The sequence below is a fragment of the Cebidichthys violaceus genome, unplaced genomic scaffold (genome assembly GCF_023349555.1).
Source record: "Cebidichthys violaceus isolate CVI_PGR_0920_01 unplaced genomic scaffold, fCebVio1.0.p SCAF_13, whole genome shotgun sequence".
In the NCBI taxonomy this organism is placed as follows: Eukaryota; Metazoa; Chordata; class Actinopteri; order Perciformes; family Stichaeidae; genus Cebidichthys; species Cebidichthys violaceus.
In genome coordinates this window covers 16,290,879-16,313,003 of record NW_027176296.1, presented here as the reverse complement: position 1 = coordinate 16,313,003, position 22,125 = coordinate 16,290,879, and the positions used below count along the sequence as shown (strand labels likewise).

Here is a 22,125-nt window from a genome sequence, read left to right as displayed (position 1 = left end):
TATTAAAATAAAGCCAAACCAACAGTAAGGGAGTGCGTTCCAGCGAAATGACTTCTGTTCTAGAAACAACTTGTGTTTTCCAGGCTGACATGTCTCGTCTGACCCCGTAGTTGCTCTGTGTCTGCTGCTGAACCTGGCCGAGGACACCCGCACAGAGCTGAAGATGAGGAACAAGAACATCGTCCACACGCTGGTGAAGATCCTGGACCGGGAAGACGAGGAGCTGCTGCTGGTGGTGGTCTCCTTCCTCAAGAAGCTCTCCATCTTCCTGGAGAACAAGAACGACATGGTGAGACAGAGGAGTTAAAACACTCTCCTCCTTTCTCCTTGCATCTCAGGCGAAGTCCTGATGTACACAGTGCCGTGCAAAGAGTTTTGAACCCTCCTTAGTTCCTATTTTGTTGCATTACAACCGGGAATTTAAATAGATTTTTATTTTGGATTTCATGTACTGGACCAACACAAAATAATCAGGATTGGTGGGGTGAAAAACTTGTTTTAAAAAGTACCGATCAGGGTTGGGTTATTAAAAAAAAAAAAAAGTCACATAGCACCTCTAAATCCATTATTACTAGATAGAGAGAATATATTGTTTTAATAACCCAACCCTGGTCTTAACTTTCCGAACCAGAACTTTGTCCCTGACCAGTTTGGTGAGCTCCTCCGAGTCTTCACGGTGCCGCTTGTTTGGTGGTCTACGGACTCTGGGGCCTTCGTTAGAACCGGTGCAATATATACTGACATCATGTGACACTTAGTTAAATAAAGTCCACCTGCGAGCGATCTAGCTATGAGGCTTCTGACGGTAATTAGTAGCACCAGATCTTATTTAGCTGATTCAAAGCAGAGGGGTGAATACACAGGCGCGCACCACTTTCCTGCTTATATTTTTTAAAACAATTTCTTTGTTTTATGTCCACTAAATAAAATCAAATGACATAAATTCAAGGTTGTAATACAACAAAATAGGAAAAACAACAAATGTGGTACCTGCTTCAAACCGTGCTCGCATGATGGCTTCCCCGTCCCTCGGTCCCCTCAGAGCTCTTCTTCTGCATGTCCTCCACGTCTAAAGGACGCACTTGTGTTTCTATAGCCCAACATCACAAATGAACACATGAGCTCATGAATGGTGCAGACAGTCGAGGTGAAACGTTTTACAAAGAAACTATTAGAGCTTGCAGCCGCTTGCGCTCTGTCTCTGAATTTGAGAAACGGAAAGTAGGACATTAATCATGGATTCGTTAAGGAAAATAAGGAAATATTCCCGCAGTTAGGTGTTATGTAAAGCCACTTTTGCATCCACAAAATTTGGATTTAATGAAGTGTTTATTAAAGCACCTCCGCCAAACTATTCATTGTTTAAAATCCATGGCGTCTGTGTTGTTTTGAGTTTTTTCCGACTAGTAGAGTCAATCTCCTAAATTAGACCTTTACGTCTCTAACGAATGTGCTCTTTAACAAGGTTGTTTTGAGATATTTAAAGTCCATTAGTGGAACTTAAAAGGAAACAATCACTCTTCATTTGTTCTGTAAAACACTCCCCAAAGTCATGTTGACAAATGACCGTTGTAGAAATGCCAGTTGAAACCACGCTTATCAAATTTCTATTTAATAAATGCTTAGAAGGTCCGCTTTTGGCCACGTGTCCCACAGCGGCTCGTACAGGCGCCGACTTTCCCCTAATCCAGCCCCACCTGGTTCCAATCTCACTCAGTTTGTGGTTCTTTATCAAAGCCAGACCCTGTTAGGAACTGGTTTTATCTCCTCGTTTCCCCTTCACTGTATCTTTGATTCAGATTAAAGAACCCTTCAGCATGTGTCCAGCAGGAACATCGTGGTTTCAACACTTTGACTCGGTTGAGTATATCAGTTCACACGAGGGAAACGGGATTCCATTTAAGGACATGGATGTTTAATTGATTAGTCATAATCACTTAATGATGCTGTGGGTCTTTAGGTTTTATTTACTCAGCAAACACATTTTTCTCCAAATCAGATAAGACTTCAACGCAGTCTGATATTGTTTTTTTTTCCCCCGTCGCTAATGAAAGGGGAATGTCAGAGGTAATTGACACGGGCTGCAGTTGATTATGCTGCTCGTGGTCTGGTTTGTGATGGTGCGACTGGAGCTGGTTTCGCACACAGTAGCAGTGGGTGCGTTTTTTTTAACTGGGAGCAGGTTGCGTCACCGTGATATCTGGCTGTGGGGAGACCACAGGAGAGAGGAGGGGGGGGGGGGGGGGGGGTACAGACATGTTAACAGGCAGCACCGGACTGACGAGCGCCGCTCTGTCACACTGACACTACCACGCCGGTCACATTTTCACACATCAGCGATCCCCTAAAGAGTCGGCAGGCGTGAGTGTGTGTGTGTGTGTGTGTGTGTGTGTGTGTGTGTTCAGAGTCATCGGCTCAACACTTCCACCTGCCTGTAGGCCATGTGAACCTTCTCCCAGCTTAACAAACAGAAACATGTTTTAAGTAGATGTTTCAGAGATGATTCAGAGTTAGCATTTATTGTAATTGTGAAAAAAATCCCTGTATTTCCATTCAGGAGCGTTTTTCACAGTAATAGCATGATAATGTAATCCAGTAAAGAAAGTAGTCATTACATTTTGTGTGATCGTTTCATGAATTTTATTCTGCCTATGTCTTTTCTTTTTTTTTTTTTTTAAGGCTGCCCGTTCCAGTAGAAAATAAAGTATAAATTATGATATATTAACTTCTGACAAAAGTATCCCATTACTTTTAATCCAATCTAAAAATGGATTATTATCAAATATACTGTGAATCACATAAAACCTGTGTTGTACATATACACCGCTAGTGTTGGAAGAAGTACTTCATTCCTTCACCTAAAGAAAGAAATACTCATAGTACATTCAAAGTAAAAGTACAGAAGTATAATCGGCTAAATGTACCGAGTTGTCAAAAGCAAAAGTAGTCCTTATGCAGAATACTACCACCATGCACCACATTGCACATTGTTATGTTATGTTGTAGAGCTGGATTGTTTCGTAATATTACAGATGTCCGTGTGCTTCTGGAGCAGAACCTGGAAGTTCATTTTTTTTTTTGTTTAAATCTGTTGTCCGCAGGCTGAAAGCTCCGCCGTGGAGAAGCTGGCTCGGCTGGTTCCCTGCGATCACGAGAACCTCCTGAGCACCAACTTACGCCTCCTGCTCAACCTCTCCTTCGACACGTCGCTGCGCAGCCAGATGGTCCAGACGGGACTCCTTCCCAAAGTCTCCTCGCTGCTCGGTAATCGCTCCGGCTGCGTGCCGATTGTGTGTTCCCGACCGTCTGTGCTTGGTCCGCGTGGACCCGTTTGTACCGGTACCGGCTCATTGTGTGTTTTACGACCGTCGTGAGAATTACTCGTCCGTCCCGAGGCGCCGGTGGAGCTGTTATAACCGAGGCGTATGTGCAGGTGCACCCAAGCCTCATGAGAGCCTTCCGGTGACCATTAGAGCGGTGACTTCCTGAAAGCTCCAGAGCGTGCGATTCGGCGCGTCGCGTGACACGCTCAGAAGCATCTCTGACGGGCCTTTTGAAGCCTCTCAGGGGGGAGGCTCGGGTAACGGCGCATAATTAATATAATATATTTGTTAGAATAACATGCCAGAGCCTCTGCACAAATGTTGTTTTTGCAGGAGCAGGCCGGAGAGGTGGAGAGGTCTTCAGAGATTTAGAGAGGGCTGTTTTTTTTTGGTGGGGGGGGAGTCGCTCATACAGGAAGCGAGGCGCACACATAATATAAGTGAACACTGAAATATTACGCCTGCTCACAGTCTTGACACTGTTGGGTTTGCCTGTATTTGTGTGTTTGCGCATGTGTTCAGTGCGCTCTGCATGCGAGCCGAGGTGTCATTAATCATCTGCCTTCACTGCCGACTGTCCTCTTTTCGTTTGACGCTCTAAGGACTCCCGAGGTCTTATCTCTAAAGAGAGAAGACCGCGAGGGGGCGGGTCTGTCAGCCTCCACTCTCTCCATCCAGACACTGACCCGAGGTCATGACCCCTGATGATAAGATGAAAGTGGAGGGGGGGGGGGGCTCCACTTGTCATCATCACCTCCCACTCGATCCATCCCACCACCACCACCACCACCACCTGAACTCAACAGGAAGCAGAAGATTCCTCTTTGTCAGCTGCACATTCTTTTCTTTTCGTTTGCAGCCAGCGCTGCAGACAATTTGTCGATCAGAAGTTAATCGACAATTTGGAAAATCTGTTAGTTGTTCAAGTCATGTATCGAGCAAAAATGGCAAACATTGTCTGAAATTGAAATATTTATTACCTAAAATCCCTTATCAGAGATACCAAACATTCTCTGGGAATATAATAATTGGAAAATGTCACCTTGGACATTTTATAGATCCAAATATAAATAATCTGTTTATCCCAAAAATAATAATCCTCAGATGTATTGATAATAAAACACAATCATTTGTTTGCAGCCTCATTTCCAGCATTGCCCAACAGCGTGTTGACCGTCACTACACTGCAAAAACAAACCAGGACACTCGAGTGGGGGTGGGGACCTCCTTTAAGAACTTTTTTTTTTTTACCCGGTTTAAGTGGTGCGTGATGTCTCCGAAGACCAAACCCAGCTTGCTTATTTATCCAGAAAATACAATAACAACGGCGCGGTGCTGTCGGCGAAGCAAACCCAGACGCCTCTTAATGTGTGCGGGTGTAATTTTACGAAGGTTAGGCGGTTTTAAATCAGGCTGGGGTGTAATTGGAGTTTAGCTCGCCCACTAACTGCCCCTGAACAGTCTAGTTAATTCTTAACAGCTCCCCCTCACCTTTTTTTTTTTTTTTCTTTTTTTTTTTTCTCCTCTTTCTTGCCCCAACCCGACCAGTGTTTTGAACATTTAATGGGATCTCTCTCGTCCCCCATAAAGGATCCTCCATGTTCCTACCAGTAAAGTGAGAAAGTCTGCACGGTCTGCAGGAGCTTATTGCCTGTGTGTGTGTGTGTGTGTGTGTGTGTGTGTGTGTGTGCGTGTGTGTGCGTGCATGCTTGGTTGTTTTCATGTGCATTTCAAGGTATTGGTTGAGGTAAAGGATCGCTAATGAGAAGCACATGTTCTGGCCAATCGCTGGCTGCGCTGGAAGGTCCAGAGCAGCGAGCGGCGTAGCTTTAACGTATTAAAGGCAGTAAAATTGATGCTTCCTCCTGTTTTCCCAATTAAAGTTAGAAGCCGTCTCTCCCTCCTGTGATTCCAAGGCTTCACTGAGCACATCTGGACCTAATACTCAGCGATAAGGCTCCCCCGTACGGCCAGTGACCGAACGCGGCTGGGACCAGTTTTAACTGGACCGGGTTGGGGATTTGGAGGCTGGTGGGCATTACTGGAGGTCTGTCGGTGGTTCTGGTCCAGTGAAGAGCCTCTCTCTTAACACTTCTCTTAATGAAAAGTTCCCGGGTCAAACTCTGGTCTGAACTCTATTAATCCCCCCCCCCCCCCCCCCCCCCCCGGCTGGCTCCTCCTCCAGGCCTCCAGCCCCCCAGCTCTGGGCAGAGGTCAAACTCATAAAGGTCCTGGGCTCACTGACAGTCTAACACTCAATCCATTCTGTCTTTATCTCCTCCATGCTGCTCCCAAGGCTTGATAAGCTCACAAAAGTGTAGTGACAGGGAATGTACTCATTCTGTTATACAAATACTAAAGGCTCAGTTCACCCAAATTACAAAGAAGTCACATTTCCTTTCCCTCTAATAGTATCTATCGATGCAGATAGTTTTGGTTTCATAAGTCCAGGTTTTTCAGAGGTCTGTCACTTGGATCTCTGGATCCACCACAATGCAATGGAGGTGAATATTATTGTTGTTTTTCAGCTTTTTTTTTTTAAAGGCTTTCAACTTGTTCCACTGCCTCTTAAGTAGCAGAAAAATCATTAATGCAGCTTTAAAAAGAATTCAGCATGAACGTGTCTTTCCACAGTGTCCCGGTTACCCGGATGATCCACAGACCCACCGTATCTGTTTTCATTGGAACCGCTTTCCGCCGAAGAAATGGTCCCTATGTACTCTGTTCCCGGTGAGGTCTGTGGAGTCTCCCTACTAGTAACTGGATCACTGTTTCTGGAGCGAGAGGAGAGATTTTTTTTTTTTCTACTCTTTATTTCAAGGCTGGCATCACTGTTTTCATTTCTTATTGTCAACGAATTCTATGTGCAGAGCCGAACCAACAGCATGTTAGTCCGCCTCTCAATACTGTCTGTGGCTCTCACCTCAAAACCCATTGGTTTCACTAAAAAAGGGACTATTTTCAGTGGCGGATTAATCAACATTTGGTGCAGCAGGACAGTGTTTGTGGGATTAAGTCAAATTGAACTGCAGTGTCTGTGAAATTCTGTGAATAGCACAACAATTTCATTCACTTCCATTGTTTTTGGGACAGAAATCTGGATATATCAAAAGCTGCACGAATAAAGTAAGTGAGAAAACATCTAGAATTTTTTTTTTTTTTTTTCATTTATGCAGCATGGAAAGCTGGCCTTCTTCAGTCCGTAGCCTGCTGCAGTTCCACAGTCAACGTTTAGATGTTGTTTTTCTTCAAAACTGAGAAACTGCAGTCGACTGATTCTGATTCTGCACCGACTGCCATTTGACCTTTAACAGGAATCGCTGTTAAAAAGGCCATTGAGCTCATTAATACTTTCAAAAAAAAAAAAACCACACACACCACTCTCCTAGATGTGGTCATTGGCATCCCGCGAAGCGTTACGGCACAACCAGTCATTCATCCATTGACTTCCCTCCTCCTCCTGTTTATGTTGCAGCTGACGAGGCCCAGAGACAGCTCAGCATGTGCATTCTGTACCACATCAGCGTGGACGACAGATTCAAGTCCATGTTTGCCGACACAGACTGCATACCGCAGGTAAGACTGGCCAATGTACAACGCCAGCAGACCAAGACAGACACATTGGCATCGGCGGCTAACGGCACCCGGGAGTTGATGCATGAGAAACGGAGCGAGAGGGAGGGACGCTCGCCACATCTGGAACCATAAACCACCAGAGGACTGCTGCTCAGTCTTCGCTCTCGCTGTGATGACGTCTCTGTTTTTCCTTCTTTCCTTCTCTTTCCTGAAAACATCCTCTCGCCATTTCATCTTTTTCTGTATCTTCTCCACATGTTCGACTCCTAATTAGCATTTCTAAACTGGGACGCCAGCGCCGAGACAGGATTTGTGATCATGAAAATGAAGTTTACCGCCTAATTTTTCGAAACCCCCTCAGGCTCGTTTCTTTCAACTTTCGATCAGAACATTTTTGTCGAGTTACACTCCCTCCTGATTGAGTTGACCCGGTCAGTCGCTCCTCTCATCATCGGCGATTAGCTAAATGTGCGTTGTGTTTGTTTGTTGAGATTGGGTGTAAATGCCGGCCAGATGTGGTTGCCGGGGGGGGGGGAGTTGGCTGTTTGTTCAGAAGGTCACGTCAGCGGCAGATCTGAACCCCAGGCTCCCCTGCGTGGTAGAAAGGAAGGCTGGCTAGCAGCATGACCAGGATGTGACCTCTGACCCCCGCCCCGAGGCCCGCTCGCTCTCCCCTCGCTGCCCTCTTCTACCTTTTGGTCCCGCTAATCGGGAGTGGATGAATATCAAAATCTATGGCTGGTCAGAGGCAGTTTGACAGTAATTAAGAAGACGACTCACTTTATTTGAGGAATTCAATAACATGAGGAGTTGCATTCTGCAGTTACACACATTAAAACGTGTGTCTTAAGGCTGATTCTGATCATTTTTGGACTACATTGGACAGTTTTAGCATAATTAAATAAAGGGTTAAAACAAGTCATTTGTTTCCACCAGAATTGCATAATGTACCTGCCACCATAATAATGATGAGTGAAAGAAAGATATCATTTTTTTTTTTTTATTCTTAATAGCTTGGTGTTTCTCAAATCCCAGTAGCAGCCCTGTCAGCTTATTTCAACTGCCAATGGAGCTGATCAACCAGTATTAATATTGATGTCATCTGACACTGAGATGATCATAAAACAGTGATTCTGATTGACGTCTCGCTGCGGCTCAACAGGAGCTACGCTTCAATTGGTGAACAGGTAGCATTTCATTATCAAGCAGAGGTTCGGTCATTACTTTGTTGCACTGCTCGCCACACCTTTGCTGTGATCAACAGTTAGTTGTTTTTGACTAAGAAGACGAGATTTAATCGTTTTTTCCTTTTGTTAAGGTGTTGCAGAAACAATCAATGAGCGTCATATTCACAACTTTTTTCCAATTTAGCCAGCTTTGTGTAGACATAGTCTCAGTTTCAGTGGTTCATTTACGTTTCATTTTTTATTTTCCCCAAAGTCCAACTCCCCACACCAAAACCTGTTTTGTGCCATATGATATTTACATGTCCCTCCATCCTCAACAAACTGCCTCCACCCCCATTCCCCACCTTTTCATCCTCTCTACCTAGTTTGTACTTCTAAGACCCCTCTCTTTTATCACTTTCCCAGGCTAGTAGCTGACCTGCCCCTTTCCCCTTCTCCAGCTTTTAATGGGGTCACAGTTTGGTGTTCAATGTGGGGTTTCCAGAGCAGGGATGCCAGGGGTGAGGAAGGAGTGCTGGGTGCAGAGGTGGCTGTGTTGGTTGGACTGCAGCGTGGCGTTGGGCCCTGACTGGGCCTCCGGTGGCTGTCTGTGGTAAATAAGCAGAGGCAGGTGCCAGAGAGTCTAGACGGGGCTGATTTGGGGTCCGGGGCCCCTGGTATGTGATACCTAACCCAGGCCCGGCCCAGCCTTTCTTTGACTCCTGACTCCTCACAGGGAAGCAGTGCACCTCTGCCCCCCCCCCCCCTCCTCTGCTCAAAGCTTTTCCTGTTTAATGTTAAATCAGTGCAGGAGAGACTGACAGACGGACAGAGGGAGGGAAGGAGGTGGTGGGTGTTTGAGAAGTTAGGAATGACGCTTGCCTTTATCTCAAATCACTGTCTTTCTCTCTTTAACTCAAAAACTCACTCTTATTTAAAAAAAATAAAAATGTAATGTGATTTTCTTTTCCTCTCCCTCCTTTACTCTCCTTTACGACCAAAAACACACAACATGAAGACATGTCTTCAGAAAATAAATACTTCCAGCATATTACATAAACACACTGATATGATATGATATACAGCCGTGCTATTCTAACGCGACGGACACACGACTGCTTTGGTGTGTTATGGATTAGTTTGTCTTGATCCTCAGTGATGAATCGATCAAGAGGTTAACTGACATGTGGGACCTGTGATTGACAGCTGATGAAGATGGTGTTTGACTGTGGGGAGGAGAAGATGGATGTTGAGCTCATCTCGCTCTGCATCAACCTGGCTGCTAACAAGAGCAACGCAAAGGTCATCTGTGAAGGTAGGAGCTCCAAAGAAACGATAAACGCAACGTATGGAAAAAGGGCATTTTATCCCACTCTGATGTCGTTAAGTTCTAAAGTTCTTTACCTCCTTGTCGCCCTAGGCAACGGTCTGAAGATGCTGATGAAGCGTGCCGTGAAGCTGAAGGATGTTCTGGTGATGAAGATGATCAGAAACCTTTCTCAGCACAACGGACCCACCAAGAGCCTCTTCCTGGTCAGTACTTTGTCTTGATACTGAAGTCATGACCTCAAAAGCAATGAGCGTTTTGATCAAAAGTAACACATTTTGGTAAATTACTTTTTGATTCACCGAAGTATGAAGAAATGCAGGCGCCCGTGGCTAACTCGGTGTCTCCATTGCAACATTACTCTTCCTCTTTTATTAACCGAGGAATGATGGGAACCCTGATGGCAAAATCTCAAAATGTATGAATTCAATGAGAGAAAGAATAACAATAGGAGTGACTAGATCCATGAAAATGTGCCGCACTTTGCCAAACTATAAATGTTTTACTTGATCAGTCCAATCAGCCTGGTTCTTACATCTCACTGACACTCTCCTCTGTCCATTCATATAAAGAGAACATCTAGATGAAGGTAAAGAGAGCACACAAGTCCAGTCTTATTTCCATGCTCTCATTGATCGTGGTTTGTCTGTCTGCTGGTGTAGGACCACGTCGGTGACCTGGCAGCTCAGATCAGTGAGGAGGAGGCGGAGGAGTTTGTGATCGAGTGTCTGGGCACGCTGGCCAATCTGACCATCGCCGACCTGGACTGGGCGCTGGTCCTCAAGGAGTACAACCTGGTGCCCTACCTGAAAGACAGACTCAAACCAGGTGTGTGTGAAGACTACATGGACCTCTGTGGTCTTCATCAGCTGAGAGTGTTTTTTGTTACGTGTTTAAAAAAAGGTTTTTGTGACATCTTTTAAACCCACTCTTGCAGGACGCGCAGTATTGCTTGCATACAAGGATAACCCTGCCATGGTTCTCTCATCTATCTTCCTTTTAAACCAGAGGCCAGCTCTCTCCCATGCCCCGTCTTAACCCCTAACTACTCCACCTGCATCCCACTATCAGTGAAGTGTCACTGGTCACGGAGGATATGAGGACAGAGGACCCCTCATTAGGGTCTGGGCCTTATCTTTACCTTTGATGACCAGTGGCCTCCTAACCCTCAGTTTTTGTCTTTATTTCCAACAGTCTGAGAGTCTAATAATTTCACAAAGAGATCTGAGCGATCCTCAGTAAGTTCCAGCCCGCTAGCAGCCTCCACTGAACCGACCATGAGCCATTTATTGATCTGAAAATGAGCCTCCTGGGATCCTTTTAAAAGTACATAGATGTCCTTCAGACACAAATGGAAAACAGCCATTTTATTTATAACCTTATGTTTCACAGGCATAGTTTTCTAGACCGCATTGGTTTTAAGACACAACAATCAAAAGACCGAGGTCCAGCAGCACCGCGTGTTTCCCCCTGGCTCAGCACTCTGTTCTGCACATCAGGGGCCAGATGTGTCAGACGATCAATGAGGTTCCTTTGCCGGTCATGCGATCGACTTGCACTTTTCCCCCGATGTCAGGTTCTGCTGAGGATGACCTCATTCTGGAGGTGGTGATCATGATCGGCACCGTGTCCGTGGATGACTCGTGTGCAGCAATGTTGGCCAAGTCTGGGATCGTTCCGGCTCTTATTGAGCTGCTCAATGGTAAGAAGCAAATCCTACCACAGCTTTCCAAAGCATTATGAAATGTACCGTGTAGTATTTTTTATTTTTCTATTTTCAGGTCAGGTTATCTCGCCGCCTTCTACCAACTTTAACGAAGTACAATACTAAATTGCCGGAGTACTCCTTTAAAAACTGTGTTCTTCTATCCACCTAGAAAGGATTACCTTATTTAAGTAAACTGATCTCAATTAAACTGTGATACAACTTCTTAATCTTAAGAAGAAATGTGAACATTTCCAGGAGACATTTTTGTAGTTTTGACATGACGTTATCCACTTTGAAAAGGAATCATTCTTAATTCCGTACCTCTCCCTAACCTTGTTTCCGTCTCAGCCCGTCAAGAGGACGACGAGTTTGTGTGTCAGATTGTCTACGTCTTCTACCAGATGGTCTTTCACAAAGCTACCAGGGACGTCATCGTCGAAGACACTCGTATCCTTTGTGCAAAGCGTCGCAGACGTTTCTGTCCCGTTAGATGAAACGCACGTTTAGAGACATCTACAAGACTGTTATGAGTGGCTTCCACCGCAGTCATGTACGCTGCCTGTATGTTTTCTCCAAAGTTATTCTCTGGTGCTCTCCAGAAATAGTCTTTAGTGTTTGTCCCTGTGGTAAGTCCTTGTACTGCCCCCGTATGTATCTTCACTGTTTGGTCCCATCTGCATCTCAATAGCAACCTCTTTTAACCCCTCGCTTTTTTCCTTTTTCTTTTAACCCTCTGGGTATTTTAAGCTGCCTGTAATTGTGCACAGTTGTGGTCGGTGGCCGGCTTGTGTCAAATTACAAATATGCTCTCTGTCAGCACGTTCTGATTGATGTTTTTCTTTCTGCGTAAAGAATATAACGGGAATATCTGATTTAGGCACCGCTGTGGGAGGAAAGTGTTCACTTCATCACAGGAAATGCAGACAGCGGTTCCTTCAGCCGCAGGGCACCTGTCTCCGGTCCCTTTTGTCTTCAAATGACGGAGTGGGAGCGGTTGTTCCTTCCCACAGTACCGCCGCATCCCCATCGTTCCCCCTGCGATTGATTAGGGACAGACAAAACAATTGATTCAGCGTCCAAACGTCCCGGAGAGGATGAAGTGTTTTCTTTCCTTGAGTCCTGGTCTCAGAAGCGCCTGCGTACCTCATCGACTTGATGCACGACGGCAACGCCGAGATCCGCAAAGTCTGCAACAACACGCTGGACATCATCGCTGTGAGTAACTGACGGTGTCTCCAAAGTAACATTTCAACACTTCAGCTGTAGGAACTGAGGCGCTTCGATGCTTAAATGAAAAGCCAGTATTTTTTCAGTAGAGACTTTTTTTTTTAAAATATATTACAATTTTTCATAAAGTCACAAAGAAGAGAAACAGAGAAATTTAAATAAATAAAAAAAAGACAGAAGACGGTTTATAGAAACAAGGTGAATAGACACAAATATTATGTTTTTTTTAAATAAAAGAAGAGAAAGCCAAAGTAAACTTGTTTTTTATGATATTTTTCTAAAGAGGTGCACTGAGTTTGGAGCCTCACGGGTTGAAGAGCAACAAACCAATTGAAACGCAGGGAATCAAGTGGTTTTTGGGGGGTCTGGGGCCCCGGGGCAGTTCCTCACTTTGCCTGATAGGAGGTGTTCAAAAACCTTTGGAACCTTTGCACTCACCCTTAAAATGACACTGCTGCAAGTCGTGGAATGAAATGTCAGATTACAATTCCGATTCCCAGTTCTCTTCAGATTAAAACAGGCCTTCCAGAACACTGTGTTCTACAGCTCATTTCCACACCAACATGAAACGTTTTGACCTTTTTTCCATTCAGTCAAACCCTCTCACCTTCTCCTGACGTGTCGCGTTTGACATCGGCGATTACCAAACCGATGAACTCCGGAATATCACCTCGTGACTGACGGGTGTGGTCAGCTCCCAGACAGTGCGTGATCGCTGCCAGGCCTCAGATCAGCGTAATTAGCTGTAGATTACAGCCAGGCAGTGTAGCGGGGCGAAGGAAGTGTTTCATTGAAAATTATCAGTGGGACCTATTAAGCTGTGAACCACATGAAAGGCCGCCGGTGGGCTCTGGAGTGTGTCAGCGGCTGGACGGCAGAGGTGAGAGAGAAAGCAGAGCTGTGGACACAAACACACACACACACACACACACACACAATCATTACTGCTCGGCTGTGCGGGATCCTTTTTGGCAGCGCACGCCATAACTGTGCAGTCCTGAGATGTTCGCTCTTTGATCATTGTGGCCCTGCTCATGTACAAGCGCACACACGCACAAGGAACTTTGTAGACGCTCCAAGTGGGACACAGGCCTAATTCACAGCGATGCCACATTTCCAGAGGAATAAATTGAAAAGCTGGCAAAACTTCGATGCACTTCCTCACCCCTGCTGTGATGAGCTCATGCTGTCATGCGCTCAGCTGCTAATAATATTATAAAGCTAATAAAAGAGCATATTTGCTGAGTGAAAACAAATAAAATATGCTATTTCAGCCTGTGATGAATCAGCACGCCAAGAAATGCGTCACTGTCACCTCCAGGGTTTTTTTTTTGGGGGGGGGCCCTCTGTGTGACGGTCAAAAGGCCCGTTTGAGTCCGGGGTCTCGGGCCGGCTGTCGGTGCCCCACGGCGCTCTGCTTTGCATCCCGAGTGATTAATCCTTCGGGCCGAGGGCGCCGCCGCCGCCGCCGCCGCCGCCGCAGTCTCAAAGGCCGCCTTGATCGCTGCCCCTTCAGCCCCAGCAGGGAAAAGAAAACAGAGCTCTGCGGTCGTCCTCCGCCCGAGCTACGCACGCAAACAGAGGTTTTTATAAGCTGTAGTGAGGACGGAGGGCGGAGAAGACACACAGTCATGTGTGCCTGATATGGAGTTGTAAATAAGTGTTATGTGGCGAGTATCAGTCAGTGCAGCGTTTTAAAACATCTGCCAAAGGAGTGAACCCTTTCCTCTGTAATGACTCTGATAAGAAGTCACCAGGTACATTCCAATCATTTTCTAAATTGCGCATTAAAAAATGGAAACGCAGCATTATAACGACAATGTTTGTCTCTCTCTCCACCCAAAACCTCTCTGCCCTCCAACATCGCTTCAGGAATATGACGAGGAGTGGGGAGAGAAGATCCAGAATGAGAAGTTCCGCTGGTACAATTGCCAGTGGCTGGAGATGGTGGAGAACCGTCCGCCCGATGAGGCGGAGGAGCCCTTTCTGTACGGGGAGGACGGAGAATCCTTCATCGGGAACAGAAACCTCCTGGAGAGACCCGATCTGTTCTGCAGCGCCGGTACGGAGGGCTTTGAAGGAATGGGTCATTTATTTTGGAAGAAAAAAAAAAAGGGCCCATCTGCCTTTTTTTGTATCTGGACTGATGTTAACGCTGGGCTTTGTATTGTTTCATCCAGAGGGGATCCTCTCAGCAGACGTCAGTCGTCGGTCATCCAGGACGGAGAGCTGGGACAGACTGGATACATGAGCAGGTATGGAGCCCTGCCTTCACCAAAACTGAATCTGGTTCCAAATCCAGTTTTAAAATCGTCCAGCTTCAACATTTTTATCTGAATACATTTAAATATAAATGATTCTGCTTTTGGTTCACATTAACTCTGGTGCGTGTGCCAGTTTGTTTGTTCAGTCAGTCAAACTTTGGACCAAACAACACACACCCTCCTTGTCAAGCAGTCTTTGTCTGTTGTGTGCTTCGTTCGTCGGTTCAGAAAAAGGACCAGTGCCGTGTGACTTAATAGACGTAGGTTTCAGCATGAATCATATCCCTTAAACTGTTATTAAATCCATGTGCTGCTCATGGAGCCTGTCAAGAAAGCCATATCCAGAATGACGAGGCGAGATCGTACAGTATAGCAACCATGCTAGCGTGCAGCGTGTGAGAGCAGCGATGTTTCCCTCACAGTTCAAACAGAAGGTGGGTCATGTGACCATTACATTTTGATTCAATTCATTTCTATGGCCCAATTACACAAACGTGAACTATCCGGAGGGAAATCGCTGTGCATCAGTTGCTGAACAAAGTAGGAACGAGTTTGAATATAAAAATCTAAATAACAATAATGGGCCAATTCAAAATATACGCAATGCCAAAAATGTTGTTGGAGAGGGGTGCTTTTTTTTTTTTTTCTTTCTTCTTTCTCTAACAACTCTGTGGCTGAGTGAGCACACACCACCTTACACAGAGCACATGAACCGGAAAACAGATGAGTTTCATTCATTGCTGATATAATCTTTGGCAATTCACACGGTGAAGGCAACAGCCAGCTAAAAAGAGGAGAATCCTGAATTTATGTTTACGTTGCTCCTTGCGGACCTATTCTGGGGTTCAGCATCTGGTAACTCCTGCACTCAGACACAGGCATAAAAAAAAAGAAGAAAAAAAGTGTCTGTCAGCAGGGCAGGTTGTCTTTGTCCAGAAACACTGGCTGTGTCAGAGAGGAAACGCTAAACTGTGAGTGTTTACCTTCAGCCGGCTCGTCCGCCAGCCAGCCTCTGCCCCCTCGTATTGTTTTTCTCAATCTGCTATTCGCTGATCTGTGTTATTGAACCAGGCCGGGCCTGAGTCAACAGGCCTCACCGATCCCAGAAGGCACCGCTCCACCCTGAACAGCAGTACTCCAGCTTTGAGAACAAACACTCTCCCGTGGCCGTCCGTCTGTCTCCGTGTTTCTCTCTGCCTCGTTCCTCTGTGGCTCCGATATAGCAGCTACTTTAGTCCCAATACGCCGCTGACATTCCACAGCGAAACATGAAACCGAAGCACTGGGAATTAGAAATCAGTCCCGTGATCGCTAAGATGGACTGCGAGTCCGTTTCTGGTCCCAATATCGAGCGGCAGCTAATTCGATACGCCGCTGAGATGATGAATAGTTGAGGAAATAGAGAGTTTATTGTGAGTAATTTGTCGTATTTATTATCAAACTTCTCCTCTTGCGTGCGATAAAGCTTGTGTCGATGTTTATTTTTTTTTCTTCTTCTTTTTCTCCCCCCCCACTCGCCGGCCGGAATGTTTCATTTGGCTGTTGTTGAGGGGCTGACTGTGAGCGGCCGAATCCACGACACAGTCAGTCCAACGAGAGAGAAATCCCAATCTGACTTCCCTTCATTTCTTTATTGTCTGTTTCTCTCTCTCTCTCTCTCTCTCTCTCTTTCTCTCTCTCTCTCTCTCTCTCTCTCTCTCTCTCTCTCTCTCTCTCTCTCTCTCTCTCTCTCTCTCTCTCTCTCAGCTTTGTAACCGATACCTTTTAAATATACTGACAGCGCCGGGGGAGTCGCGTCTGTGAGACTGTTTTAATTTGGCCGCTGTACTCTTGAGTGATCCAGGTTAACATAATAATCAAAGCCAGCTCCGCCGCTTATTTTAAACTATGTGTGAAACATGGTGTGAATGGGACCTTTTTTTTAAAAAATGGACGTAATACTGTACAGTCACTGTTATTTGTATGAACATCAGAATGAGCTTTTATACCAACTATGTACAATGAGGATTATGAGTTGATTTCACATCGATGTGTACAGTATGTGTGCTGATATGTGAAGAAATTGATTTTTTCCTAAGCAAATCGTAAAATGGGTTTTAAATTAATACCTCAAGACTAATTATTAATTTCTGACCAGAGGGATCTATCGATCAGTAGTTAGAGCAGTCTACATGTTTCAATACATACCGTATTTTTCGGACTATAAGGCGCACCGGATTATAAGGCGCACTGTGAATTAACGTGTCTATATTCACACATAAACCGCACCGGATTATAAGGCGCATTAAGCAAAACAACACAGTCCGGTAAATCAAACTTTATTCAACTCAGTTGTAACAACAAATACCGGTACAGAAAAATACACTCACTTATCGATTCATTCCTCTTCCACAAATCCATCGAATTCTTCATCTTCAGTGTCTGAGTGAAACAGCTGCGCGATTTCGGCATCAAGAATGCCCGAATCTCTCTCGTCATTTTCCGAGTCAGTCTCGTTGCCGTTATCGGTACTCGGCTGTTCAGTGATGATTCCAGCTTTCGTGAAAGCTCGGACGACAGTGGCGACCGATGGATACTTGTTGTGCTTATTGATCGATTTTGACTTTTAGTTTAGACATTACATTCCTGTTACGGGGCCAATCAGGTAGTGACACAGCGTACCGTAATGCTCCGAATATCCATTGAGCGGAGCGGCTTCGTTGCTTACCAAAGTCGTACTTACACATTTCGACAGATTTTTGAGCGCATTGTACCACATAAAATCGATCAATAAGCACAACAAGTAACCATACATAAGGCGCGCTGGATTATAAGGCGCACTGTCAATTTTTGAGAAAATTTAAGGATTTTAAGTGCGCCTTATAGTCCGAAAAATACGGTACATGATACATGATATCTCAAATATCAGTCTGGCTTTATTGCTGACAGGCTATTTTCATTTCATAATACTCTGCACACTACTTCATTTCATGTTTATAAAACTTTAGTATGTCTCTTATATATATATATATATATTCAGTCAAATATTTGTGCTGTTTTTATTTATGCTAATTTAGAGAAGTTCCAGTGCAGTTTACTTTAAAAAGTTTGCTATAGTTGCACATTTTTTTTGTATTATTTTCAAAGATATTTTCTGACATTTTTTTGCCTTTTATTGGACAGTTGATAAAACGAAGGGAGACAGAGACAGGGGGACGACGTGAACCCAGGGACGTTTCGGTTGAATGTTATTCATCCGCTGTAAATGTTGCACTGTGAGGACAGACGGACAGGCAAGCGTTAATTGTCTTCGGTCAGGTAAAGAGACGTGTCCAATAGAGAGGGTCGTGGAACACGGACAGTGTGCGCCTGTGAACGCGCCAACAGGGGGATCATTGAGCGCTTTGAGGGGCTGTCAGGATGTGGCGGGGCGCCGAGGAGAGCAGCGAGGTACGAAATACATGAAGGGGACGGAGAAGCAGAACAACCGTCGCGATCAGGTGAGACGTGGAGGTACGCGGGGAGGATGGAGGATGGAGGTGGGGGTGGGGGACCTGGTTCTTTACCGGCGTGTTGGTTAGCTGTAACCTGAGCAGTGACAGCAGGGCGAGATCAAAGCGGGGGGCCCTGGAAGAGACAGACGTAGGGGGAGGCGAAGGGTCACGCCAAAGGAGGAAAAAGGCCTGATTCCCTTTCCTGTTCGCTACCAAGGAATGCTCTCTGCGGGATGGGACGTGTCCCCGCCGCCTCCTGCAGCCGCTCCTCTGGGGCCCAAACTGGCATTTGTGGGAACACCGGGCCCCTTGTCTCGGCGGCCCCCAACCACCCTCACCTCATTTTGCCGGCGTGTCACAACACACACTGACACACGTGAAGTGAATAAGGGGGGCAGACAGGTTGATTTGCATGTTTCATAATGAGAAATATCAGCAACCGTGTCAGGCGTCGTTTCTGGTGTCCAGACCTGCTGGGCTTTAAAACTAAATATTCAAAGCGTGATGAGGAAGCATCACCACCCGGAGGGATGGATGAGACTCCCTCAGCTCCACTGTTCTTAACTTCTGGCTGTGACGGGAGCTTTTTCGGTTGACACCAGAGTTAAGATCTGATATACGGCTCGAGATGAGAGCCAGTGTTTCTAGAGACATTTAAATCATTTTTATTGATTCAGTTTCCATAATCAGTTCAGTTCGTGAGCCTTTTGTTTAAAAAATACATTGCAGGGTTACATATTTCGTCATATATTTTGTCTTTTAAGAAACGACAGATCTATAATAAATCATTAGCGCTTTGGTACTGCTAGCTTCAACTGACAAACATCCAAAATATATAGAACAGTAGAAACGTTCAAATCCATTTTTCTTTCAAAGGAAAACCAATTAGTCCTCTCCGTCTACGAGTTCTACATGAAAACGAGCTCGGTGTATGTTCTGGTCTTGAGTCAATGTTTTCAGTTTAAGTGAAATGAATTATTACTTGATTGATTACTTGATTTGCTCTGGATTTGTCATCTGTCCGTTTAAGGGCTGCGAGATAAATCTGACAGATCGTGTTTTTTTAGGATATTCTTTAATCTCTCCTTTTTTCATCGGAATAATTGGATGAGTCCGAAAATATTCAACTAAGACAATCTGAGGAGTCACAATGTGTTTCAACTGGTCAGAACCTGTAGACCTACGCAACCTGTGACAAGAGATCAGAAGCAGTCAACATGGCCATAAGTTCCCAGGGCCTGAAGTCACATCTTCAAATTTGAATTGAATCTATGAAATTCATTTCTGATTAGCAATCGCAGTGGAGGTTAATAACTCAGGATTCGACCACATGCTCAGAGGTCTTGGTCCCGTCTGAACTTCGGGACTCATACAGGTCGTGAGCAGATCCTGGAAGTCCAGGCCGGGGCGTGACCACTCAGTCAGCCATCGAAACAGGCAGACATGCAGGCAGGCAGGCGGGCGGATGGTGTGACTCAGAGCTCCAGTGTTCCTCCAGCCTCCTTTAGCCGGGCTCTCAAATCCCCCCTGACAGCCGTAGCGTGCGGAGAGGAAAAAGACATATTTCTGCCCAGAGAGGAGGGAGAGGAGATGGTGGTTGTGGGAGAGAGGAGGGGGGGGGACGGCAGGGGGCAAAGGCAAAACGGAGAGGAGGAGGAGGAGGAGGAGGAGGGAGAGTGGGGATATGCTGCAAGCTGTGTAACTGATCGCTGGAAGTGATTTGGCTAAAAACAACACGTCATTATAGGCGCTTGCAGGGGCAAAGCAAACAGCTCGTATTTTAGAAGGCCGAGGGAGGACGGCGGGCCGGCCGGCGAGGAGAAAGACGGGGATGCGTGTGAGATGTGGCGTCATCCATCGGGGCCCAGTTTATCCATCGACCGCTGCATCCCGACGAGGACGGCCGGGGCCTGTTCGAGGTGACCCCCACCCCCACCACCACCACCAGACACAGTCTCCCAGCAGCTGGTCAGAAGATGGAGCGTGAAATGGGCCCCCACCCTCCGTATCCACATCCCCGTTGTAACTGATTTATACGGTGCAGATACAGGCCTTTTATCATCCCCCTCAACAGGCCTCTGTTGCCAAGCGGAGGGCAGCCAGGTCCTCCAGGTTTGGCCGTCAGCCTCCGCCCTCGTCACGGCGCTGTGTTTTGACATCGCTCCGTTTTGGGCTTGGCCGCTCTGCTGTTTACCCCTCCAGCCATTAGCAGTCTGTAACTCACACACTCATTGTGGATGTCCAACACCTGCATCAGGGCAGATGAATATTACATGAACTTTTTACGAGTTTTCTTTTTTTCCTTTTTCTTCAGCCTGAGTGATTGGTCCGGCCCCGGGGTTGGGAGTCGGCGTGGGGAGGGGGGGGTTCCATAGAGATGTCTGGTGTCAGAGCTCCACCTGGTGGTGGTGCCGGTGCTTTCTGGTTTCAGTCTTTCCTCCAGATGTTTGGAAGCTTGGCTCCCATTCAGACACAAGAGCAGTAGTGAGGTCCAACGCTAACAATGGGTGATTCAGGTCTGACTCTCACTTGATGTTCCAGTTCATCCCCAACGTGTTGGACGGGGCTGAGTTCTTCCACATCAAAGTGGGGAAACTATTTCTTTATAGAGCTGGCTTTGTGCATTGTCATGTTGAAACAGGGAAGAGACAAACACAAGCTGTTGGAGGCTCACTATTGTCGGCAATGTGGACAGTTTTGAGGCGCCGTCACTTTATTGGGGTATTAATCAAACTGTGCTCAGGACGTTTTACTCCACTACATTCATCCGACACTTGCAGTTACTTGTTACAGACTTGGATTTCACACGAGCTTATAAAATGCGGCTGTGAATAAGAAAGTATCAGGATCTCTTCATCGCTCTTATCTCTGCCCACATGACTATCGGGGGCTTATTTTAGTTCATCTCTCGGCCGTTGGTGCTCACTCCTGGTTCTCGGAAAAGCACCAGCATGTTTCCTTCTCTCCCTTCTCTGCTCTCTGATCACCACACAGCCTCTGACCTCCACCAGTTAACCCAGCCTCATTAATTGAGAGGCGTAAGCAGGCCGCGCTTTAAGTAAACTCTGCTCGTACTTTTCATAGTCGAGTCAAAGGTCAAAGCTCTGTCATAACCATGTGAAAGACTGAAAGGGTTAACTTCTCCCATCTCCGCCTTCTTTCAGTTTGTCGGAGCAGCTCGACCGGTCAGCGCCTACGGCTTCCGCCCTGACTTCAACTACTAACCCCGCCTCCCGGTAAACCTGGAACCCCTCACACAATACAACACTGTACAGGCGCCGTGCCCCTGATACCCACTGAAGCTGCGTCTTCGATTGCGGAGGAATGTCTCTTTTCTTCGAGCGTCGCTCGGCGCTTCACACGTCGTCACAGCGAAAGAATGATCAGCATAAGGATCGGTCGGTCTGTTTATGAGGCTTTATGAGAAGTGTTGTTGATGTAGGAGTAGCAAAAGTAATTTGTCTTATTTGAATAAACTGGAACTGATTCAGGAAAAAACTGCTGGAACAAACAACTGCACAGAGAATAAGTTGAGTTACCCCACCCACGAAATCCTCAAGACTCCATATGAAAGTGATTTATTCATATTATATAAATAAACACTTAAAACAACTGAAAAAACTCACATATTACGGTCGGTCTTAAATTTCATTTGACTCTTATTCAGATGAATTTGTACATATTTTAATATTGCTGTGAATCAAAGCTTTATACGTGTGTTTGGTGATAAACTAGGCAGCTGTTGGTTTAACACTGAACTGCGGTTTTCTGATTTTTACCGTTTCTTTAGTAACCACAGCCTGCCTAATGTGAGCGTTCACAAACACTACTTCAGGCAAAGAAATACATAGAAAGAGATAAGTGCAATTTTTTTTTCCTCATGTACTTTCTGACTTCCTGTCTGTGTCTCTCAGCTTCAAGCCCATTGGTTCATATTGACATCAATCTTTAAGTATATAGTATAGTAATCTTAAACAGCTAGTCATAGTACTTTTATCAAACGGGACGAAAGAGCGCATTTGCTGGGGACTATTTTCAGCGGCGGATGAATCCACGTTTGG

General features: G+C 45.8%; 1 protein-coding gene across 2 annotated transcripts in view; it reads left to right on the top strand.

The window, feature by feature from the left end:
- The window catches only part of LOC137870575 (kinesin-associated protein 3-like), a 58,884-nt gene that overhangs the window by 5,873 nt on the left and 30,886 nt on the right, over nt 1-22,125 (top strand). The window contains exons 9-20 of one of the 2 annotated variants that reach the window (XM_068707972.1): nt 111-289; nt 3,102-3,264; nt 6,799-6,899; nt 9,272-9,380; nt 9,486-9,598; nt 10,055-10,220; nt 10,969-11,094; nt 11,449-11,547; nt 12,230-12,315; nt 14,200-14,389; nt 14,508-14,582; nt 21,229-21,689. In XM_068707972.1, coding sequence (XP_068564073.1) covers nt 111-289; nt 3,102-3,264; nt 6,799-6,899; nt 9,272-9,380; nt 9,486-9,598; nt 10,055-10,220; nt 10,969-11,094; nt 11,449-11,547; nt 12,230-12,315; nt 14,200-14,389; nt 14,508-14,578 — 1,403 coding nt within the window. In that variant the 3' untranslated portion in view covers nt 14,579-14,582; nt 21,229-21,689. Of the gene's footprint in view, nt 1-110; nt 290-3,101; nt 3,265-6,798; nt 6,900-9,271; nt 9,381-9,485; nt 9,599-10,054; nt 10,221-10,968; nt 11,095-11,448; nt 11,548-12,229; nt 12,316-14,199; nt 14,390-14,507; nt 14,583-21,228; nt 21,690-22,125 lie in introns of those variants that run through there. The other variant, XM_068707973.1, reaches the window with a different exon arrangement.